This window comes from Schistocerca cancellata, chromosome 1 (assembly GCF_023864275.1).
Source record: "Schistocerca cancellata isolate TAMUIC-IGC-003103 chromosome 1, iqSchCanc2.1, whole genome shotgun sequence".
Taxonomy (NCBI): domain Eukaryota; kingdom Metazoa; phylum Arthropoda; class Insecta; order Orthoptera; family Acrididae; genus Schistocerca; species Schistocerca cancellata.
The window spans coordinates 367,007,938-367,027,692 of record NC_064626.1 but is presented as its reverse complement, the minus strand read 5'-3'; the positions used below and the strand labels follow the sequence as shown (position 1 = coordinate 367,027,692).

General features: G+C 42.0%; 1 protein-coding gene across 1 annotated transcript in view; it reads right to left on the bottom strand.

The window, feature by feature from the left end:
• The window catches only part of LOC126174785 (transient receptor potential cation channel protein painless-like), a 147,739-nt gene extending 128,915 nt beyond the window's left edge, over nt 1–18,824 (bottom strand). The window contains exon 1 of the mRNA XM_049921153.1: nt 18,737–18,824. Within this exon, the coding sequence (XP_049777110.1) occupies nt 18,737–18,802 (66 nt within the window). The 5' untranslated portion in view covers nt 18,803–18,824. The remainder of the gene's footprint in view (nt 1–18,736) is intronic.
• Between the last annotated feature and the right edge of the window lie 931 nt (nt 18,825–19,755).

The following is a 19,755-nucleotide window of genomic DNA, read 5'->3' as shown; positions in this document are numbered from 1 at the left end:
AATAGCTGAAGCCTGCGGAACATGAGAAGGGACATCGATTTGCCCAATGGGTCTTGGTTCAACAAGCGGAGAACGAGAACTTCACAAAAAGAATAATTTTCTCAGATGAGGCGCACTTCCACCTATGTGGGTACGTCAATAAGCAGAACTGCAGAATTTGCGGTAGCGACAATCCACGAGCGTCTGTGGGAGATGAGACGCCTCCATAACGCCCGACTGTGCGGTGTGGGTACTGGGCAGGAGCGATAGGCCCGCACTTTATTGAAAACAAGGTGGTGTGACATGTCACACATCCAATGAATCTTCTGAATGAAAAGTTTTCTCAAAAAATTATCTTTTTGCGTGGCAACCGGGAATTCCTGCCAGGTCATGTGATCTTACGCCTTGTTACTTTTTTTTTGTAGTGATTACTGAAATCAAAAGTGTAAGAGAACAAACCACAAACAATACACCAATTCAAGGATGAAATTAAAAGGGTTATTAACGGCATCTCACCAGATGTTTGCTAACGCGTCATCGAGAACTTCAGTGAACGCATTGCTCGTTGCCGCGCTGCCTTGGATGGTCATATGGAGGATCCAATTTTTCATACATAAATGGGAGAAGTTATTTAATGTGTTTGTTAAAAAAAATTACATTTTCAGTAAATTTTGCATGTTTTATAGCACTGTATCATTCGCCCCTACTTCCTGGACACCGTCTATGTAATGCCAAACGTATGCTTTCGGCAAAAAGTTTTCGTGTATACGTTCGTATACCTGAGGGATCTCGTGCAGAAATGCGAAAAAAAAGAACGAAGAACATTGGACAGTGCATTAACCAACTATAACAATTTTCAAATAACATCATATCCGCTATTAGCTGTACTATTTATTGAAAAATTCACTTTTGCAATTTCAACATTAAGTAAGTTTCAGCTGATTGCAGATGCTGAAAACTCAGCAGCAAAATGACCGAAGAATGCTACAAAGTATGCATGTCTTCTGCTTCTAATATGTTTCATTAAGGAATGTTGGGAAACGAAAATTCGGCAATCAATGAAAACCAATTGAAATACTGTACGGCTCCTGAATTATGGACACTTAAGAGACTGAATTTCACTGACTGGAAGCATCAGTCAAAGATAAAAATAAATAAGATGTAAATGTGAAAGAGAAAATAAATATACTTACAGCGTTACTGATAACGAGAGTCTTTACATTTACTTTGTTTTAAATTTTGAGAAACTGTATTCGAAGGAACGCAATAGACGCTGCAGAAGTAGCAGATTATGAATATTTGTTTTCATATATCACTGTGGCAGCAGGCTGACACAGTTTGAGAAAACTAATGCGGTTAGAGGTCAGTAAAACGGCTTTTCACTCCCGTTTAAAGATGAGTGACAGTACTAAACTCTCTGTGTTGACAATGATAAAGAACCTTAATCGCGACAAACCTGTGATGCATAGAAATATCTGTTATTCATTGCCGTGTCCTTTTCTGTGACTCCGTTGGTGAGAGAGTCATTTACTGTCCACGAAAAGACATTTTTTATGATTATACTGTATGTCAAAGCCTTACATCACCTTCATCTGTAGAAAATTTCATTTCGTGATGTATAACGTTCTCCTCGATCCACAGCAACCTATCCACGGCAGATTAGGATTCAACGTCACATCGACGACGGGTTCGTTAGAGACATAGCAGGAATTAGGAATGGAGAATGTTGGTATATTAAAGTGTCCTTTTCAAAGGAACCATTGCGCCATTCACCTTAGACGGGTTCGGGAAACCACGCAAAAGCAAAAGCTGCATAGTCGTACGGGAGTTTGATTCGCTGTCCCTCGTATGCCAGTTCAGTCTCTTACCACTGCGCAGTCTCACTAGTCCAGACTGCGCTAGTACAAAACAAGTGGTCTACGACTGTCACAATCATTAATTTGCTTTCATCTTTAATGATTTCCAGGTGGTCCAGACGTCACTCGCAGGCGCGCTACTCCTTCGGTACTCTGATTCACCGATCGCTGACAAATTACTAACACATGCACGTGGCTGAAGAAGCATGAGTAAGATACACGTCATGAAGATACAGCACGCTGCTGGATTCTAAGTTTAAAGCAATGCTGTATTGATAGATTAAGAATGTGTTTATGCACAATTTAAGAAGCACACTTTATACACAATCAATTGCAGTTATTCCAATACAAGCAGACCAGTACTGTACATAGACCACTGTTGTACATAAAATGGAACTGTACACATACAAAATTCTTGGAAACAATATTCCAAGAGGTACAAGTCACCTTGCGCATAAATAACATTCAATCTATTTCCGATGCTCGAAGTACTTCTAAACTGTTGAGGTGAATGTACACACTACTGGCCATTAAAATTGCTACACCAAGAAGAAATGCAGATGATATACTGGTATTCATTGGACAAATATATTATACTAGAACTGATATGTGATTACATTTTCACGCAATTTGGGTGCATAGATCCTGAGAAATCAGTACACAGAACAACCACCTCTGGCCGTAATAACGGTCTTGATACGCCTGTGCATTGAGTCAGACAGAGCTTGGATTGCTTGTACAGGTACAGCTGCCCATGCAGCTACAACACGATACCACAGTTCATCAAGAGTAGTGACTGGCGTATTGTGCCGAGCCAGTTGCTCGGCCACCATTGATCAGACGTTTTCAATTGGTGAGAGATCTGGAGAATGTGCTGGCCAGGGCAGCAGTCGAACATTTTCTGTATCCTGAAAGGCCCGTACGCGACCTGCAAAATGCAGTCGTGCATTATCCTGCTGAAATGTAGGATTGCGCAGGGATCGAATGAAGGGTACAGCCACGGGTCGTAACACATATGAAATGTAAAGTCCACTGTTCAAAGTGCCGTCAGTGCGAACAAGAGGTGACCGAGACATGTAACCAATGGCACCCCATACCATCACGCAGGGTGATACGCCAGTATGGCGATGACGAATACACGCTTCCAATGTGCGTTCACCGCGATGTTTCCAAACACAGATGCGACCATCATGATGCTGTAAACAGAACCTGGATTCATCCGAAAAAATGACGTTTTGCCATTTGTGCACCCAGGTTCACCGTTGAGTACACCATCGCAGGCGCTCCTGTCTGTGACGCAGCGTCCAGGATAACAGCAGCCATGGTCTCCGAGCTAATAGTCCATGCTGCTGCAAACGTCGTCGAACTGTTCGTGCAGATGGTTGTAGTCTTGCAAACGTCCCCCTCTGTTGACTCAGAGATCTAGACGTGGCTGCACGATCCGTTACAGCCATGCGGATAAGATGCCTGTCATCTCGACTGCTAGTGATACGAGGCCGTTGGGATCCAGCACGGCGTTCCGTATTACCCTCCTGATCCCACCTATTCCATATTCTGCTAACAGTCATTGGATCTCGACCAACGCGAGCAGCAATGTCGCGATACGATAAACCGCAATCGCGATAGGCTACAATCCGACCTTTATCAAAGTCGGAAACGTGATGGTACGCATTTCTCCTCCTTACACACAACAACGTTTCACCAGGCAACGCCGGTCAACTGCTGTTTGTGTATGAGAAATCGGTTGGAAACTTTCCTCATGTCAGCACGTTGTAGGTGTCGCCACCGGCGCCAACCTTGTGTGAATGCTCCGAAAAGCTAATCATTTGCATATCACAGCATCTTCTTCCTGTCGGTTAAATTTCGCGTCTGTAGCACGTCATCTTCGTGGTGTAGCAATTTTAATGGCCAGTACTGTAGTATTAGTAATGCGAAATCCGTTTTCGACTGAGGAGGTGTATATTTAAAGTATATTTAAAACTTGATTCATATTTTAGTTCTGCTCTTTCCGCAACTTACACGCACAGGAGATGAAATGAGAACAAATTTCACGTTAACGAAAAATAACTGCAACAAGAAACCTTATGTCTTTCCTACTTTGCAGAAACTATAATGCAAATATATATTTCGTTACTAACTGCAACGACTAGTTACAATAACTGTATGTTACTTCTCTGCATCTCGTGGCGGCTTGAATGATACGCATCACTGATACAGACAGCATACCATTCTAACACAACAACTGAGTTTCTCTATAATTTTTCAACTGAAAGTTTACCAAAGCTGTGAACAATAGAACAGCTGTTAATTTTTTTGCCCGATCAGCCTAGTCAGAACTCCAATTTTTATCGTATGGGAAGATAATCGTGTAATTAGGGAAAAAATTCAGAAATAGCAACTAGCAGTACATGCAAAGTCACTCAAACATAATTCTAGGAGGAAAAAGCCATTCCTGGACCTTGATAACCATTTTCGCCAACCCTCCACCACTCCTCCTCCAAACGCTGATTATGTGAGTGCTTCAGTATAAAGCAAAACTCCACTATCGAAAAGATGGCTCGTAATACAGTATTATGAAAAATTTACTGGTAGGAAACAGACAGTTCCACGCTTTACTTCTTATGATTCTGAATTTTGAAACATCAGTTTGAGGAGCATTAGTGTTGTCCCGTTAAGCAACTTTTAAAATTACTTGCTTCCAGTCAATCCATCTACGTGCTACAAGCGATCATGCAACGTGAATAAATGACAAGGGCCACAGAGAAGTCGTTCCAAACAGGAAGAATGAATAGCTGCTCAATTTCAGAGGCCGCGCGGGATAGCCGTGCGGTCTAGGGGTGTTTTGCCACGGTTCGCGCGTCTCCCCTCGTCGGAGGTTCGAGTTCTCCCTTGGGCATGGGTGTGTGTGTTGTCCTTGGCGTAAGTTAGTTTAAGTTAGATTAAGTAGTGTGAAAGCCTAGGGACCGATGACCTCAGCAGTTTGGTCCCATAAAACTGACAACAAATTTCCAAATTTTTTCAATTTCAGACAGTCCGTTTAACAAGTATCTTTAGCTCCGTACAGTTTCTAAAAATGAAATTTGATAAGTATGGTTGGTCATATTTTTTAAGCATCCTCCCTTTCGTTTCAACGCTAGTCCGAAAGAACGCCACTTTGCTTCTGTAAAACACAGTTCAATACAAGGAGTGCTTTTTCCTGGATTCATAAATTAATTACTGTAAAGTGACGTCTTTAATATCAGAAGCTCTTAATGTTTACATGTAGTTCGAAATTAACTCGTTCGACTTATTCTAACATAGAGTTAAAAAAACTACATTCTTTAACGAATCGATATTGGCTTGACAAACAGAGGCAGCGAAAAATGTGTATTCCATTTGTCTACCTCTGGAAAATGTAAAATCGGCTTTTATTTAACCTTTTCCTACATCAGAGCAAAACCTCCATCTTCAGTAATTCAAAGATTTTAATGAGGCTTCTGCACATATCGTGCTCCACAGCTGCTGAGTATTTCATAAGGAAACTCATTTTTACTATGATAATGATGATGTATTGTGGGTTAGGGCGCAAACAGCAAGAACATTAGCACCCTTTCTCGATTCAGGTAAAGGCGAGTGTGGTAAAAATCTATTAAAAATAACAATAAATTAGAAAACTAAGTTGTATCCACACACTAGAATTGACAAGATAACACTGTTATGGCCAGCATCATAATAAACCATCACTAAAAGTCACAGGTGCTAATGAAGTGTTCCATTCTTCTACCGCCAACGGTGACATGATCATCTTCAAGTGACAGGTGTGCGACCGAATGTTGTATGGCGTTACAAGCAACAGGAAAATATTCGCTCTGGACTCATTCAAAATGGTTCAAATGGTTCTGAGCGCTATGGGACTTAACAGCTCAGGTCATCAGTCCCCTAGAACGTAGAACTACTTAAACCTAACTAACCTAAGGACATCACACACATCTATGCCCGAGGCAGGATTCGAAACCTGCGACCGTAGCGGTCGTGCGGTTCCAGACTGAAGCGCCTAGAACCGCTCCGCCACTTCGGCCGGCGCTCTGGACTCATTACAGAGTTTCATCACACAATACGGTTAGCACCGTTACCGTTGGCCTAACGGCTCGAAATGGCCAGTATATCTGTACGGGACATAATGAAGTGGCGTCTGCTCCTGTTTGCATTTCTGTCACCATCCACTGGATAGTGGTATGGCCAGGTAGAAGTTCCGTGGAAAATTAAATCTTTAAGCGGCATCCGACCCGTCTATGTTAGTCTCTACCAGAGCAGTGATGTTCTAATCGACGCCTATTCAAAGAATTAGATATTCTAACTGCAACTTGACAACCTACAATGGAATTATTCACAAATGATCAATCGCAGTTTGAGAAGAACAATAATGTACACGGTTACTACACTATAAGAAAAAGCGACGTTCGTTATTCATCACTAAAGCTGTCAGTGACAGTAACATGAAATATCTAATAGGTAGCAAAACATAAATGTGCTCTGAAACCGGTTCCTCTAGTCAGCTCTTTCTATTCTCTAGATCGATATTTGGTTAAACACCGGTAGCATGGGTAGTGTAGTAGACAAACTGTGTATCTTGGATTTAGATTTGACAAATTTTATATCCAATATGTGTAAAAGCGTCAGTTAAGATCTGTGAGTTAATGAAGTTGCGAGGTTTTACTCGGAAATACGGTGAGATACACAAAAACCGATTTTATATTTGACGGTCTTAGACTAATGAAACATGGTTCTGTTTGTCATTCCAGTACTGACTTAATTTTAAGCCAATGTCCTATTTAGTAGTCTGTTAATGGATAGCATACACTCATACGCAGAAACAAAAGATATATGCATATTCAGCAAAATGACACGTTCCACGTCATTACGATAATTTTGTTTTTTTTTGTGTTATAGTTTTAGGGCGCAAAACTGCTACGGTCATTAGCGCCCGGGCGCGTTAAAATGTGTTACGTGTAATTAACAAAAAAAAAAAAAAATGGCTCTGAGCACTATGGGACTTAACATCTATGGTCATCAGTCCCCTAGAACTTAGAACTACTTAAACCTAACTAACCTAAGGACAGCATACAACACCCAGTCATCACGAGGCAGAGAAAATCCCTGACCCCGCCGGGAATCGAACCCGGGAACCCGGGCGTGGGAAGCGAGAACGCTACCGCTCGACCACGAGCTGCGGACTGTAATTAACAGTTTCTTGTTTGGAACATATTCAGTTTTTATACAAACCTTTCCCGTGTTTTAATGACAGTATACAGAAACAACAGAAGATTGGGTCTTGTGTCAGCCAGATAGACCGTTAACTTGGGAAGTCCAATATACGAAGTGTGTGAGAAAAGTAATGAGACTGAGGAGACTGTGCATAGTCTGGTAATGCTGTCTTGTTCTATTTGTGTAGACCTGTGTATTCATCACTTCCAGATGCCCAGTCCGAGTTTCAGCTCATCTCAGCCAACAAGTGATTTTTGATAGCGTCTTCAGCGAAGCTGTGTTTTTATTGTGTGCTACGAAAATGGAACTGCGAAATTTAGAGCAACGTTGCGGCATCAGTTTTTAGTTAAACTTGGGGAATCCGCGAGAGTGAACTTTGGAAGGTTGAAAGAGGCGTATGGAGAACATTCCACGTCGAGAATACAAGTTTTTCGCTAGAACAAGTCATTTTTGGGAGGCCGAGAATACGTTGAAGATTACCCTCGCTCAGGTACACCTTCGACTTCAAAACCCGACGAAAATGTCGAACGTGTGCGTGCGCTTGTGAGATCAGATCGACGTTTAATAATAAGGATGGTGGGTGACCGATTAAACATAAACGACTTCACCGAAACACTTTGACCTAAGTTTTACACAGGTGAAAGGTTTGTACCAAAATTGTGCCGAAAAACCTAACAATTGACCAGGAGGACAGTCGAAGAAATATGTGAGTTGGTCTTCTTGCCAATGACCACAAATGGTTCGGTCGTTCATTTTTGAGTGCGATCCTGCGGCAAAGAGAGGAGTGACACACTGAAACATCTCGATCGAAAAAAGCTCGAATGAGCAAATCAAACATCAAAACAATTCTGATTTGTTGTTTTGACTGGAGGGGTATCGCGTATAAAAAGTTTGTACCTCCAAGTTAAACTGTCAACCAAGTGTTCTACAAAAATGTCCTTGAAAGGCTCAGGGAAAGGGTGAATAGAGTGAGACCAGACGTTGCAGACAAGTGGATGGTGCATCATGACAACGCCCACGTCACACGATAATTTCCATCTAGGAATTTTTGACCTCAAAAGCATTCTTCTGTTCCACAGCTCCCTTATTCACCATATAAATCTTCGTGGCTTTTTTATTTTCTAGAAATTGATAAATTCCTTAAAAAGACCTCATTTAATGACTGTGGAGAACATTCAGAAAGAAAGTGACCGACATGTTAACCGCCCTATCAACTGAAGCCTTTCAGCGCTACTACCAACACTGGGAACAATGTCTCCCCCGGTGTACAACTGCTGAAGCAAACTGCTTTGAAGGAAAAAATACTGTTTCTTAAAAAAATGAACTTTGGTGGATAAAAGATCAGTCTCATTACTATTCTCACACACCTCATAGAGTTCAATGTGGAGACCGAGAACCAGAGTGTCACTTATGGAAACTGAAAACGTACACACACACACACACACACACACACACACACACACACACACACACACACACAACAAAACGAGTCTGCAGTAAATGTTGCGTTTACCAAAAGGGAACATCAAAAGAAAAGCACCCACACGTAGAAGAGACAAGAATATAAATCGAGAGAGGAAACTGAAAATATTCCAAGCGCCAAATCTCACATTTGTCACAAGAATTAAAAAAACCTGTATCTCCTTTTGTACATTATTTATTTATATCCAATAAACTGAGAAGGTACGCTAATACCACAAAATTATGCTGCTCACTTCATCAATGAATCAGATGAGGAATTTATTAAGGATGTTCTACATGCCATTCCAGGAAACTCACTGGTTGTAAGTTCAAATAAGAAAATTTTTATTTCAAATGCTATTAATACTGAGGCACTACATTTTATTCGTGATAATACAAGAGCATAGAAATACAGCAGTAATATATTAACTATCCAAATAGGAATGTATTCAACAGAAATCATCTCTCATTTCTTTTAAATTCTTCACAAGGGAATAACGTTAAATCAAAAATAGAAAAATCTCTCAGTATTTACTTCTGTTTCTTACACAACTCCGTTCTTAGGTTCAAATATTGTAAAGTTTACTGTAAAACTCCCTTTGAGGGAGCAGTCTTTCTGTTTTGCAACTGATATACGTGGCTGGTCTTTCAGATGAAGTACGTCACTGCGTACATCTTTCCTCTTTTGAATACACTGAGATTTTTCCATTTTTCTATTTGAAAGTAAGCGTTTTGAAATATCCACTTGAGGTGGATGAGGATGAGAGCCTTTGCTCATATTGTTTTTGAAGGTCCAACACGCCTGCATTAACAACAATATTTCAGCAGCATATTTAAAATCAACGTAGTTACTTGTATGCATTTGAATTACATGGAACGGATTCATATTTTAACTGACTCAGTAGTCTTGTGTAAATTTTGTGGACCAAATGCTTGCTTACTTTTCTTCGTTTCTCTATAATAGTGAAACTCCATGCCAGTTCAAGAAACTGTACTCTTTCAACAAACACTTGTGTGTGGTCTCTTCCAACTATCCGGGACTAAATGGAGGAGACCTTGACGAATAGCACTTGGAAATCCTTTGGGAAAGACTGCTTCGCACAAAAAGTATCCCCCACCTAGTAATGAATATCTGACATATTTTCTCCATGATTTGTTACTTCGAATAAGTGTAGGGACAGAGTGCTGAGAGCACAGCAGCGCTGAAAATGAGTTTTGTAAAAAAAAAATTGCACTTAGAGTGTTTTCTATTTCCCTATTCAAATGTAACCGATGAAGATAATGATATAAGACATCAAGAAATAACGTAGGTAAAGATCAGCATCTGAGAAGTGGACTCTAAAATGTGCTCTCACGTAAAATGTTGGAGAATTTGAAATAATGTAGTTCAGAAAGCATTATAGGGAAGACTTGTTGCGGCGTCAGGTGTTGCGAATGCCAGGCTGACTGGTAAGTAAATACACTCCTGGAAATTGAAATAAGAACACCGTGAATTCATTGTCCCAGGAAGGGGAAACTTTATTGACACATTCCTGGGGTCAGATACATCACATGATCACACTGACAGAACCACAGGCATATAGACACAGGCAACAGAGCATGCACAATGTTGGCACTAGTACAGTGTATATCCACCTTTCGCAGCAATGCAGGCTGCTATTCTCCCATGGAGACGATCGTAGAGATGCTGGATGTAGTCCTGTGGAACGGCTTGCCATGCCATTTCCACCTGGCGCCTCAGTTGGACCAGCGTTCGTGCTGGACGTGCAGACCGCGTGAGACGACGCTTCATCCAGTCCCAAACATGCTCAATGGGGGACAGATCCGGAGATCTTGCTGGCCAGGGTAGTTGACTTACACCTTCTAGAGCACGTTGGGTGGCACGGGATACATGCGGACGTGCATTGTCCTGTTGGAACAGCAAGTTCCCTTGCCGGTCTAGGAATGGTAGAACGATGGGTTCGATGACGGTTTGGATGTACCGTGCACTATTCAGTGTCCCCTCGACGATCACCAGTGGTGTACGGCCAGTGTAGGAGATCGCTCCCCACACCATGATGCCCGGTGTTGGCCCTGTGTGCCTCGGTCGTATGCAGTCCTGATTGTGGCGCTCACCTGCACGGCGCCAAACACGCATACGACCATCATTGGCACCAAGGCAGAAGCGACTCTCATCGCTGAAGACGACACGTCTCCATTCGTCCCTCCATTCGCGCTTGTCGCGACACCACTGGAGGCGGGCTGCACGATGTTGGGGCGTGAGCGGAAGACGGCCTAACGGTGTGCGGGACCGTAGCCCTGCTTCATGGAGACGGTTGCGAATGGTCCTCGCCGATACCCCAGGAGCAACAGTGTCCCTAATTTGCTGGGAAGTGGCGGTGCGGTCCCCTACGGCACTGCGTAGGATCCTACGGTCTTGGCGTGCATCCGTGCGTCGCTGCGGTCCGGTCCCAGGTCGACGGGCACGTGCACCTTCCGCCGACCACTGGCGACAACATCGATGTACTGTGGAGACCTCACGCCCCACGTGTTGAGCAATTCGGCGGTACGTCCACCCGGCCTCCCGCATGCCCACTATACGCCCTCGCTCAAAGTCCGTCAACTGCACATACGGTTCACGTCCACGCTGTCGCGGCATGCTACCAGTGTTAAAGACTGCGATGGAGCTCCGTATGCCACGGCAAACTGGCTGACACTGACGGTGGCGGTGCACAAATGCTGCGCAGCTAGCGCCATTCGACGGCCAACACCGCGGTTCCTGGTGTGTCCGCTGTGCCGTGCGTGTGATCATTGCTTGTACAGCCCTCTCGCAGTGTCCGGAGCAAGTATGGTGGGTCTGACACACCGGTGTCATGTGTTCTTTCTTCCATTTCCAGGAGTGTACAAATAATTGTAGATGAATAGTTGTTGCATTTTTTTTTTTTTTCGTCCAGAATTATCTACGGAGAAACTGGCTGTTACTTTCTGGACTTCCTGTTTGCAGGTGATTTGTTTCCCATTCTTGTGTTATAAAACAAAAATACAAGGTTAACATAGTGTGTGTTGGAGATCAGTGGGATAATTTATTACACTATTAGAACAAAATTTATTGTCCGCCTTGGTCACAAATTTAAAATATCTGACGAAATATTTGCACTGAGAAAAGCCGTCATTAAATATTATTACCTTGGTTACGGGAGTAACGTGTCAGTTTCAATGAGCCTGCGACTATTATATGCTTCGTCAATTCTAAGTAAGGACGTATTACACAAATACTCAACTTGAATTGGCGAAGAATAAAGTAGGTTGAATGAAATTTTCACTCTCCAGCGGAGTGTGCGCTGATATGAAACTTGCTGGCAGATTAAAACTGTTTGCCGGACCGAGACTCGAACTCGGGACCTCTGCCTATGCAGGAGAGCTTCTGCGAAGTTTGGAAGGTAGGAGACGAGGTACTGGCGGAATTAAAGCTCTGAGGACGGGGCGTGAGTCGTGTTTGGGTAGCTCATTTGGTAGAGCACTTGCCCGCGTAAGGCAAAGGTCCAGAGTTCGAGTCTCGGTCCGGCAACACAGTTTTAATCTGCCAGGAAGTTTCAATAAAGTAGGTAGTTTGAGGTTACATATTACATAAATAAGTACTGTAATGCAAAATTGATACCGTAGAGGGAGAATATTTTGGTTTTTTTTGGCCCAAGTTCGCATTTAACTAACAAAATATGTGCATCTAGAAGGAATCTTTCTTTCTATGTATATGGGGGTGCGCTGCTGTCAAATTTATTGACAGACTGAGATCATGTGTCGGGCTGGGACGCGAGCCTATAACACACTTCTATCTTTGGAAACAGAAAGTAGGAAAGCAGTGGCAGATTTAAGCTGTAAGTTGGGTCATGAGGCGTGTATGGGTAGATCAAATGGTAAAGCAGGAAAAAGAGTCAAGATCTCGGATTCGAATGCTGGTACGATTGACAGTCATAATCTGCTAGGAAGTCTCAAAATGTGGATAGACAAGACCAGTCGTCTTCAAACAGAAAAGTAGATAGGAAAGAATAAACAGGTACTGTTCTTGCATTTATGTAAGAAATAAGACAAATGCAACCACTTATTCAGCTGTCGTGGGCATTGTATTAGATTTTTTTATCTCACGAATAATGTACTTGGTCCAGAGACACATATTTAGCGTATCCGGATTTCTTACCGAACAGTTTCCTAAACACAGTTATAACGTTCGGCAATTACTCGCGTTTTCTAAGGAAGTTTCATCGCAGAATCTGCACGAATGTCAACACTGTGACCTGATGCAGCCCATATAAGCCACAGTGAAGGTTCTTTAGATCGTCCACAATTTCACATTTAGGGACGTTGCAGGAATTACCATTATTTCAACAGGCAGCTTATACCAAGAATACCTATACGTAAGTAATATGCTGATTGCTCTGAAAGAAAGCTGTAAGTACCAAATAACAGTAACAAGGAAGCAACAAATAAAAGGCTTGGTGCTTCTCGGCCTTAATTTTTGTTTTGTTTTCACTGAAGGTGGTAATAATTTGTAGCGACTGGTATTAAAGAGAGAATTCTTACGAGTATAATTAAGACTGTTCTGTCCGATTAATGACTCCGTCACTAAAGATGAAATTGAACGTATACAGTGGTCGGACAAAAATACGGAAACATAAAAAACTCCCTACTTCACCATGCCTAAAACGGCGAGCAAAACTCGTCGGTTTTTCCAAACAGGTTCTAGTGGTCTTGGACTATTTAAATACTGGTCGTGTATGGTTTTCAAGAGAATCTTATACCGTTCCCTCTGCCAAATAGTGGCAAGTTCAGGTAACGAAGATGGAAGTGGGTAGTGATTACGCAATTTTCCCTCGAAAGCAGACCAGGAAGTCTCAATAAATTGAGATCTGATGATTGTGGTGCCCCGGGGAGACGCCACAATTCGTGCTCGTGCCCACAAAACCGATCCTCAATTATAAGAGCTCTGTAAACAAGGCCCTTGTTGTCTTGTAACACAGCATCATTATTGGGGATCAAATATTGTACCATGGGACAACCTGATCAAACAAAATGATCACATAATACGTGGCAGTAATGTGATCTTGCAGAGTAAGCATGGTGGCCTTGCACTACCACGATATGGATCTACATCTACATCTACGTGATTACTGCTATTCACAAAAAAATACCTGGCAGAGGGTTCAATGAATAACCCTCAAGCTGTCTCTCTACCGTTCCACTCTCGAACCGCACGCGGGAAAAACGAGCACTTAAATTTTTCTGTGCGAGCCCTGATTTCTCTTATTTTATCGTGATGATCATTTCTCCCTATGTATGTGGGTGCCAACAGAATGTTTTAGAATCGGAGAAGAAAACTGGTGATTGAAATTTCATGAGAAGATCCCGTCGCAACGAAAAACGCCTTTGGTTTCATGATTGCCACTCCAATTCACGTATCATGTCTGTGACACTATTTCCCCTATTTCGCGATAATACAAAACGAGCTGCCTTTCTTTGTACTTTTTCGATGTCATCCGTGTCCCATCTGATGCGGATCCCACACCGCACAGCAATACTCCAGAATAGGGCGGACAAGCGTAGTGTAAGCAGTCTCTTTAGTAGACCTGTTGCACCTTCTAATTGTTCTGCCAATGAATCGCAGTCTTTGGTTTGCTCTACCCACAATATTATCTATGTGATCGTTCCAATTTAGGTTATTTGTAATTGTAATCGCTAAGTGTTTAGTTGAATTTACAGCCCTCAGATTAGTGTGACTTATCGCGTAATCGAAATTTAGCTGATTTCTTTTAGTACTCATGTGAATAACTTCGCACTTTTCTTTATCCAGGGTCAATTGCCACTTTTCGCACCATACAGATATCTTACCTAAATCATTTTGCAAGTCGTTTTGACCATCTGATGACTTTACAAGACATCATCATCTGCAAACAATCCAAGACGGCTACGCAGATTTTCTCCTATGTCCTTAATATAGATCAGGACCGTCCACAATTTCACATTTAGGGACGTTGCAGGAATTACCATTACCTCAACAGACAGCTTATACGAAGAATACCTATACGTAAGTAATATGCTGATTGCTCTGAAAGAAAGCTGTAAGACCCCAATAATAATAACAAGGAAGCATGGTGTGGCAGGTGGCAGTTGACGCGAAATAACGAAAAGTGTGTGGTGATCCACATGAGTTCCAAAAGAAATCCGTTGGAATTCGATTACTCGATAAATACTACAATTCTCAACGCTGTCAATTCATCTAAGTACCTGGGAGTTAAAATTACGAACAACTTCAGTTGGAAAGACCACATAGATAATATTGTGGGGAAGGCGAGCCAAAGGTTGCGTTTCATTGGCAGGACACTTAGAAGATGCAACAAGTCCACTAAAGAGACAGCTTACACTACACTCGTTCGTGCTCTATTAGAATATTGCTGCGCGGTGTGGGATCCTTACCAGGTGAGATTGACGGAGGACACCGAAAGGGTGCAAAAAAGGGCAGCTCGTTTTGTATTATCACATCATAGGGGAGAGAGTGTGGCAGATATGATACGCGAGTTGGGATGGAAGTGATTAAAGCAAAGACGTTTTTCGTCGCGGCGAGATCTATTTACGAAATTTCAGTCACCAACTTTCTCTCCCGAAAGCGAAAATATTTTGTTGAGCCCAACCTACATAGGTAGGAAAGATCATTAACATAAAATAAGAGAAATCAGAGCTCGAACAGAAAGGTTTAGGTGTTCGTTTTTCCCGCGCGCTGTTCGGGAGTGGAATGGTAGAGAGATAGTATGATTGTGGTTCGATGAACCCTCTGCCAAGCACTTAAATGTGAATTGCAGAGTAATCATGTAGATGTAGGTGTAGATGTAGAGGGCCTATAACACTTCCTTGGGGAACGCCGGATATTACTTCTGTTTTACTCGATGACTTTCCGTCTATTACTACTAGGGTTTTATTGATGTGGATGACCAAATTATCATCGAACCCCTCCATGATTCACTCCCGGAACCTAAAGTCGCCCATAAGTTGGAAACCATGTGCAATAAGACCCATCCGACGCAACGACTTTCTTCTGTTTCTGCATAGTTCAAGTTTTATGGCTTGGGTACCATTCTTCCTTGTTATGGGCATTTTCATCATTGATGACTGGATTTGAAATTCCAGCTCCCCCTGGAATTCTCAGCTTCTGGAGCTCTCTTCATCCTGTTTTCGTGCTGACATGGCTCACTAGCGCGACATTTAGTTTCGCAGCTGTCGTCGTCTTATTTTCCGTTACAATCCTCTTCAATGATCGTCCGTCACGATCACTCAACACACGCTTTCGTTTATGTTATGATTTAACGAATGATGTTTTTCCGCTTTTCCTGTGTTTGGTACGAATCTTCGATAGGCGCCTCTTTGGTCACTTACCTAATAGCATCAAAAGTCTTGAGAGATAGCCATATAGCATTTAAAAGGAAATTAAAAGAATTTCTTAATGGCAACTCCTTCTACTCATTAGATGAATTTTTGGATATAGTAAGTGGGTAATTTCCCAACCTCCACACAAAAAAAAAAAAAAAAATAATTGAGTGTCATGTAATGTTTTGTCTAATGTAATATCTTGTATAGACACCTTTTATTAACCTTACATGTTCCACATCATTACGAAGTGTCGTATTCATGATCTATGGAACAAGTGCTAATCTAATCTAATCTAATCTAATCTTGAAATATCAAAGACTTCGGCTCCGTTGGTTACGGAAGCACTCACCGTAGGACTACCAATAATTTGCCCATGTTCTAATTCACTCAGCTGCAACATAATGCGCCGTGTGGGATTAGCCGAGCGGTCTGCCGGCACGGTAGCTCAACGTGTTCGGTCAGAGGGTTTAGCTCCACTCTGTAATAAAAAAACTGCGTGAACGGATTAACGAACAACCTGAACGGATGTCATCGGACGTCCACCACGAACAAATTCAACGAACACTATAGAACAAAATGAGATTTTAAAAAAAGCGGTCTAAGGCGCTGCAGTCATGGACTGTGCGGCTGGTCCCGGCGGAGGTTCGAGTCCTTCCTCGGGCATGGGTGTGTGTGTTTGTCCTTAGGATAATTTAGGTTAAGTAGTGTGTAAGCTTAGCGACTGATGACCTTAGCAGTTAAGTCCCATAAGATTTCACACACATTTGAACATTTTTTTGCAACATAATGCTCTCACAGCTACGGATAACACTATTCTAACCACGACTAATATTTCCAACGCATTGAGGAAATTGCACAGATGCCGTTCGTGTTCAAATACAACACCGCAATCTGGAGGCTTGGCTAGTATCTGCTTTTATGTTCAAGCATACATTTCGATAGTTTTGTCCAGTCCTTGCAATACCTTTCCTTTTAATAATATTAAATTCAGGGAAAACGTCTTGCATGTTACACATTCAAAACGATTTATGATGGATCAACACAGTCTTTTAAAACACGTCAGACCTTCAGCTTTACTAGGGTTTTACTCATGTGGCACAAGCATGAAAGTTGAATAATGGCAATATGACACCGTAGAAAACGGTTTCCAACATATTTAATCGAATGTATAATAAAATTAGCAGCAGCCGGAAACAGGATTTTAATGTATGAGAGAGGAGAAAGAATTCGTGGGTCGAAATTCGGCAGCGTTTTCGGTGATGATTCACAGCGGCAAAGTTTAACAATGAAAGAAGACAAATCGTACTTACGTTGTAGTCCTGTGACATGGAATCTGAAGTTCTTTATTTTTCATACGTGAATATCGCATCAACGTATGTAGCCGCGAGGAAACGGGCCAGTACATGAGCTCGAATTTCCGCTGACGAAGGGGCGTTTCCGGAGTTTAGCCCATTAAAGCGAGACGTTCGAATGCGCTCACAATTGAAGGTGGTATTCAGTCGTTTTCTATACTAATAAGTATGTGTGTAAGCTTTAGTTTCATATCTTCATAAAGTATAAACAACAGCTCAGCTTACCGCTGATGAAGGAGCATTTCCGACATTTAAAATGTAAGCGAGATTATTGTATAAGCTCGCAATTTCCGTGCTTGAGCGATTTACAGCTACGTTTCGCGCTAGTAAGTATTTACATGAGGTTTAATACCAGCCTTTTATATCGTGTAAATTGCTAACGATACTATTGTTTCTTTTTGCGTCTGAATAGTATAGTATCTAGAATTTGTAATCTCCTGTCCTTCTCGCAGTTTAAAACACATTTGTTTACAGTTTTAACCATTTTTAAAAACCACCTAAACAGGTGAAATATTAAAATTAGGACAATGTTCAGCAACGGACAAAATATACAAAGTTATTAATTCGTCGTAATCGACTGCTGTGTGAAACTCTGAGTAATTAATAATGCAATCGGGTGAAATGTTTCACGTTTCACATTTTAAATTGTGTTAGTGGCAATCCAATACATTTTCGCCTGTGAGCCGTGTGACCGAAAGGGCAAGTGAGACAATAAGATGAACTAGTAAATGGCTCTGAGCACTATGGGACTTAACAGCTGAGGTCATCAGTCCCCTAGAAATTAGAACTACTTAAACCTAACTAACCTAAGGACATCACACACATCCATGCCCGAGGCAGGATTCGAACCTGCGACCGCAGCGGTCGCGCGGTTCCAGACTGAAGCGCCTAGAAGCGCTCGGCCAGTGAACTAGTACTTGGTTCCTTTACATAACGAACATGTGTGTATTACTGATGTCATAATACAAAACAATATGTAAATTATGAAGTTGGTAATATTGATATGACCCGAAATCTTTGATGTAGCTCCTTTCTGCGGCCGGAATCACTGTACAAGATTCAGAATATTGCTATATCGCTTTGCAATACTATATTTAGTGGCTCTCATCACATACAGTTTTCAGCCGTATTGTATCATTGTTGACATTGCTACGAGTCCGCTTGTACCTCAAAAATACCTTCTTACAGATGCAGCTTACAGTGCTATTTTTTTCTTTTTATTTCGCAATAAGTAAATGCTCTGCCTATGTTGCCAGTTACTTATGTTTGTGATATGCCATCTACCACGCAGAGACTTGATCGGTACTGACAGATGGTACCGCGTAATGACAGAACTGCCGCTTCCGCCTTACCGGCTGCAACTATTTCGCAAGCGGTGAGGTGTGGTGTGCAGGCGGAAACGCGCGCTTCGGCCCAGGCGGGGCAGCAAGCAGCCGCAGACTCACTCACCTCGCAGCCCTGGTCGCCGCTGTCGAGCCGCCTGTGGCGACCCACACCCTTCCTCAGCGCCTGCATCTCCAGCACTGCCGGCAGCGGCTCCCGTGCGCCCACTGCGCCACTGTTGCCAACCTAACGCGCTCCGCCCATTTTCGCCGCTGCCAACTCCTCAGTCAAGACTGTATACTAGAGATGGGCAAACTGAAACACGTAATTGTTTCGAAACAAATGAAACAGTACAATGTAATGTTCCGATACGTTGTTTCGAAACAGTGAAACAGTTTGTATTTTGTATTCTAATAAACCTACACATTTTATCATCTTGAATGTCTACTGTATAAGTATGTCCATATAAACACAAATGAGGTGCGAGAGCGCTAATCATGTCGCAAAAAGAATGGAACTATCACATAGGCGTCTTGGCAGTTTCGTATTTCCTGCAGCAAATGTGCTGCTTTCGTGTCGCGTGACTTTCATACTTTTCAATTGGCTGAGGACAGCCATAGCTGAAGACAGAAGAACCACCACGAACGGAACTGGAGGTGGGAGCAAACTGCAGAAACACACATTCCGTTAGTATGGGTAATATACCCATACTGCTAATTTCCATCTACACAAAGGGAATCATTGTGGATAATAGGCACAGTGACTATAGACTCACAAATAACGCCAAATAATTCGAATAAATAACAAAATATAACAGAAAATTTTTTTGTCTTTCAAAGTGTTTCGAACCGTTACTATAAATTCACCATGCTTCCCAGCCCTTCCCGTACACCATTACACTATCAGTGATTTGTCAAACAGATTGCTTGCAATTATGCCTACATCAAATCTATGCATATGTCTAATAACTGTCACTCTACGCCTTTTTTTATTCAAAATGTTGTAGGCTTACTTGCGTTTCTTAATATGATTACTGTGCATGAACAGAGAAGCGTATGTTATAAAAAAAGTGTAATTTAACTGAATGATTTTCACATATTTATTATTTTGAATGTGAATAGTATGCGTTGTTTTATTGTTTGGTT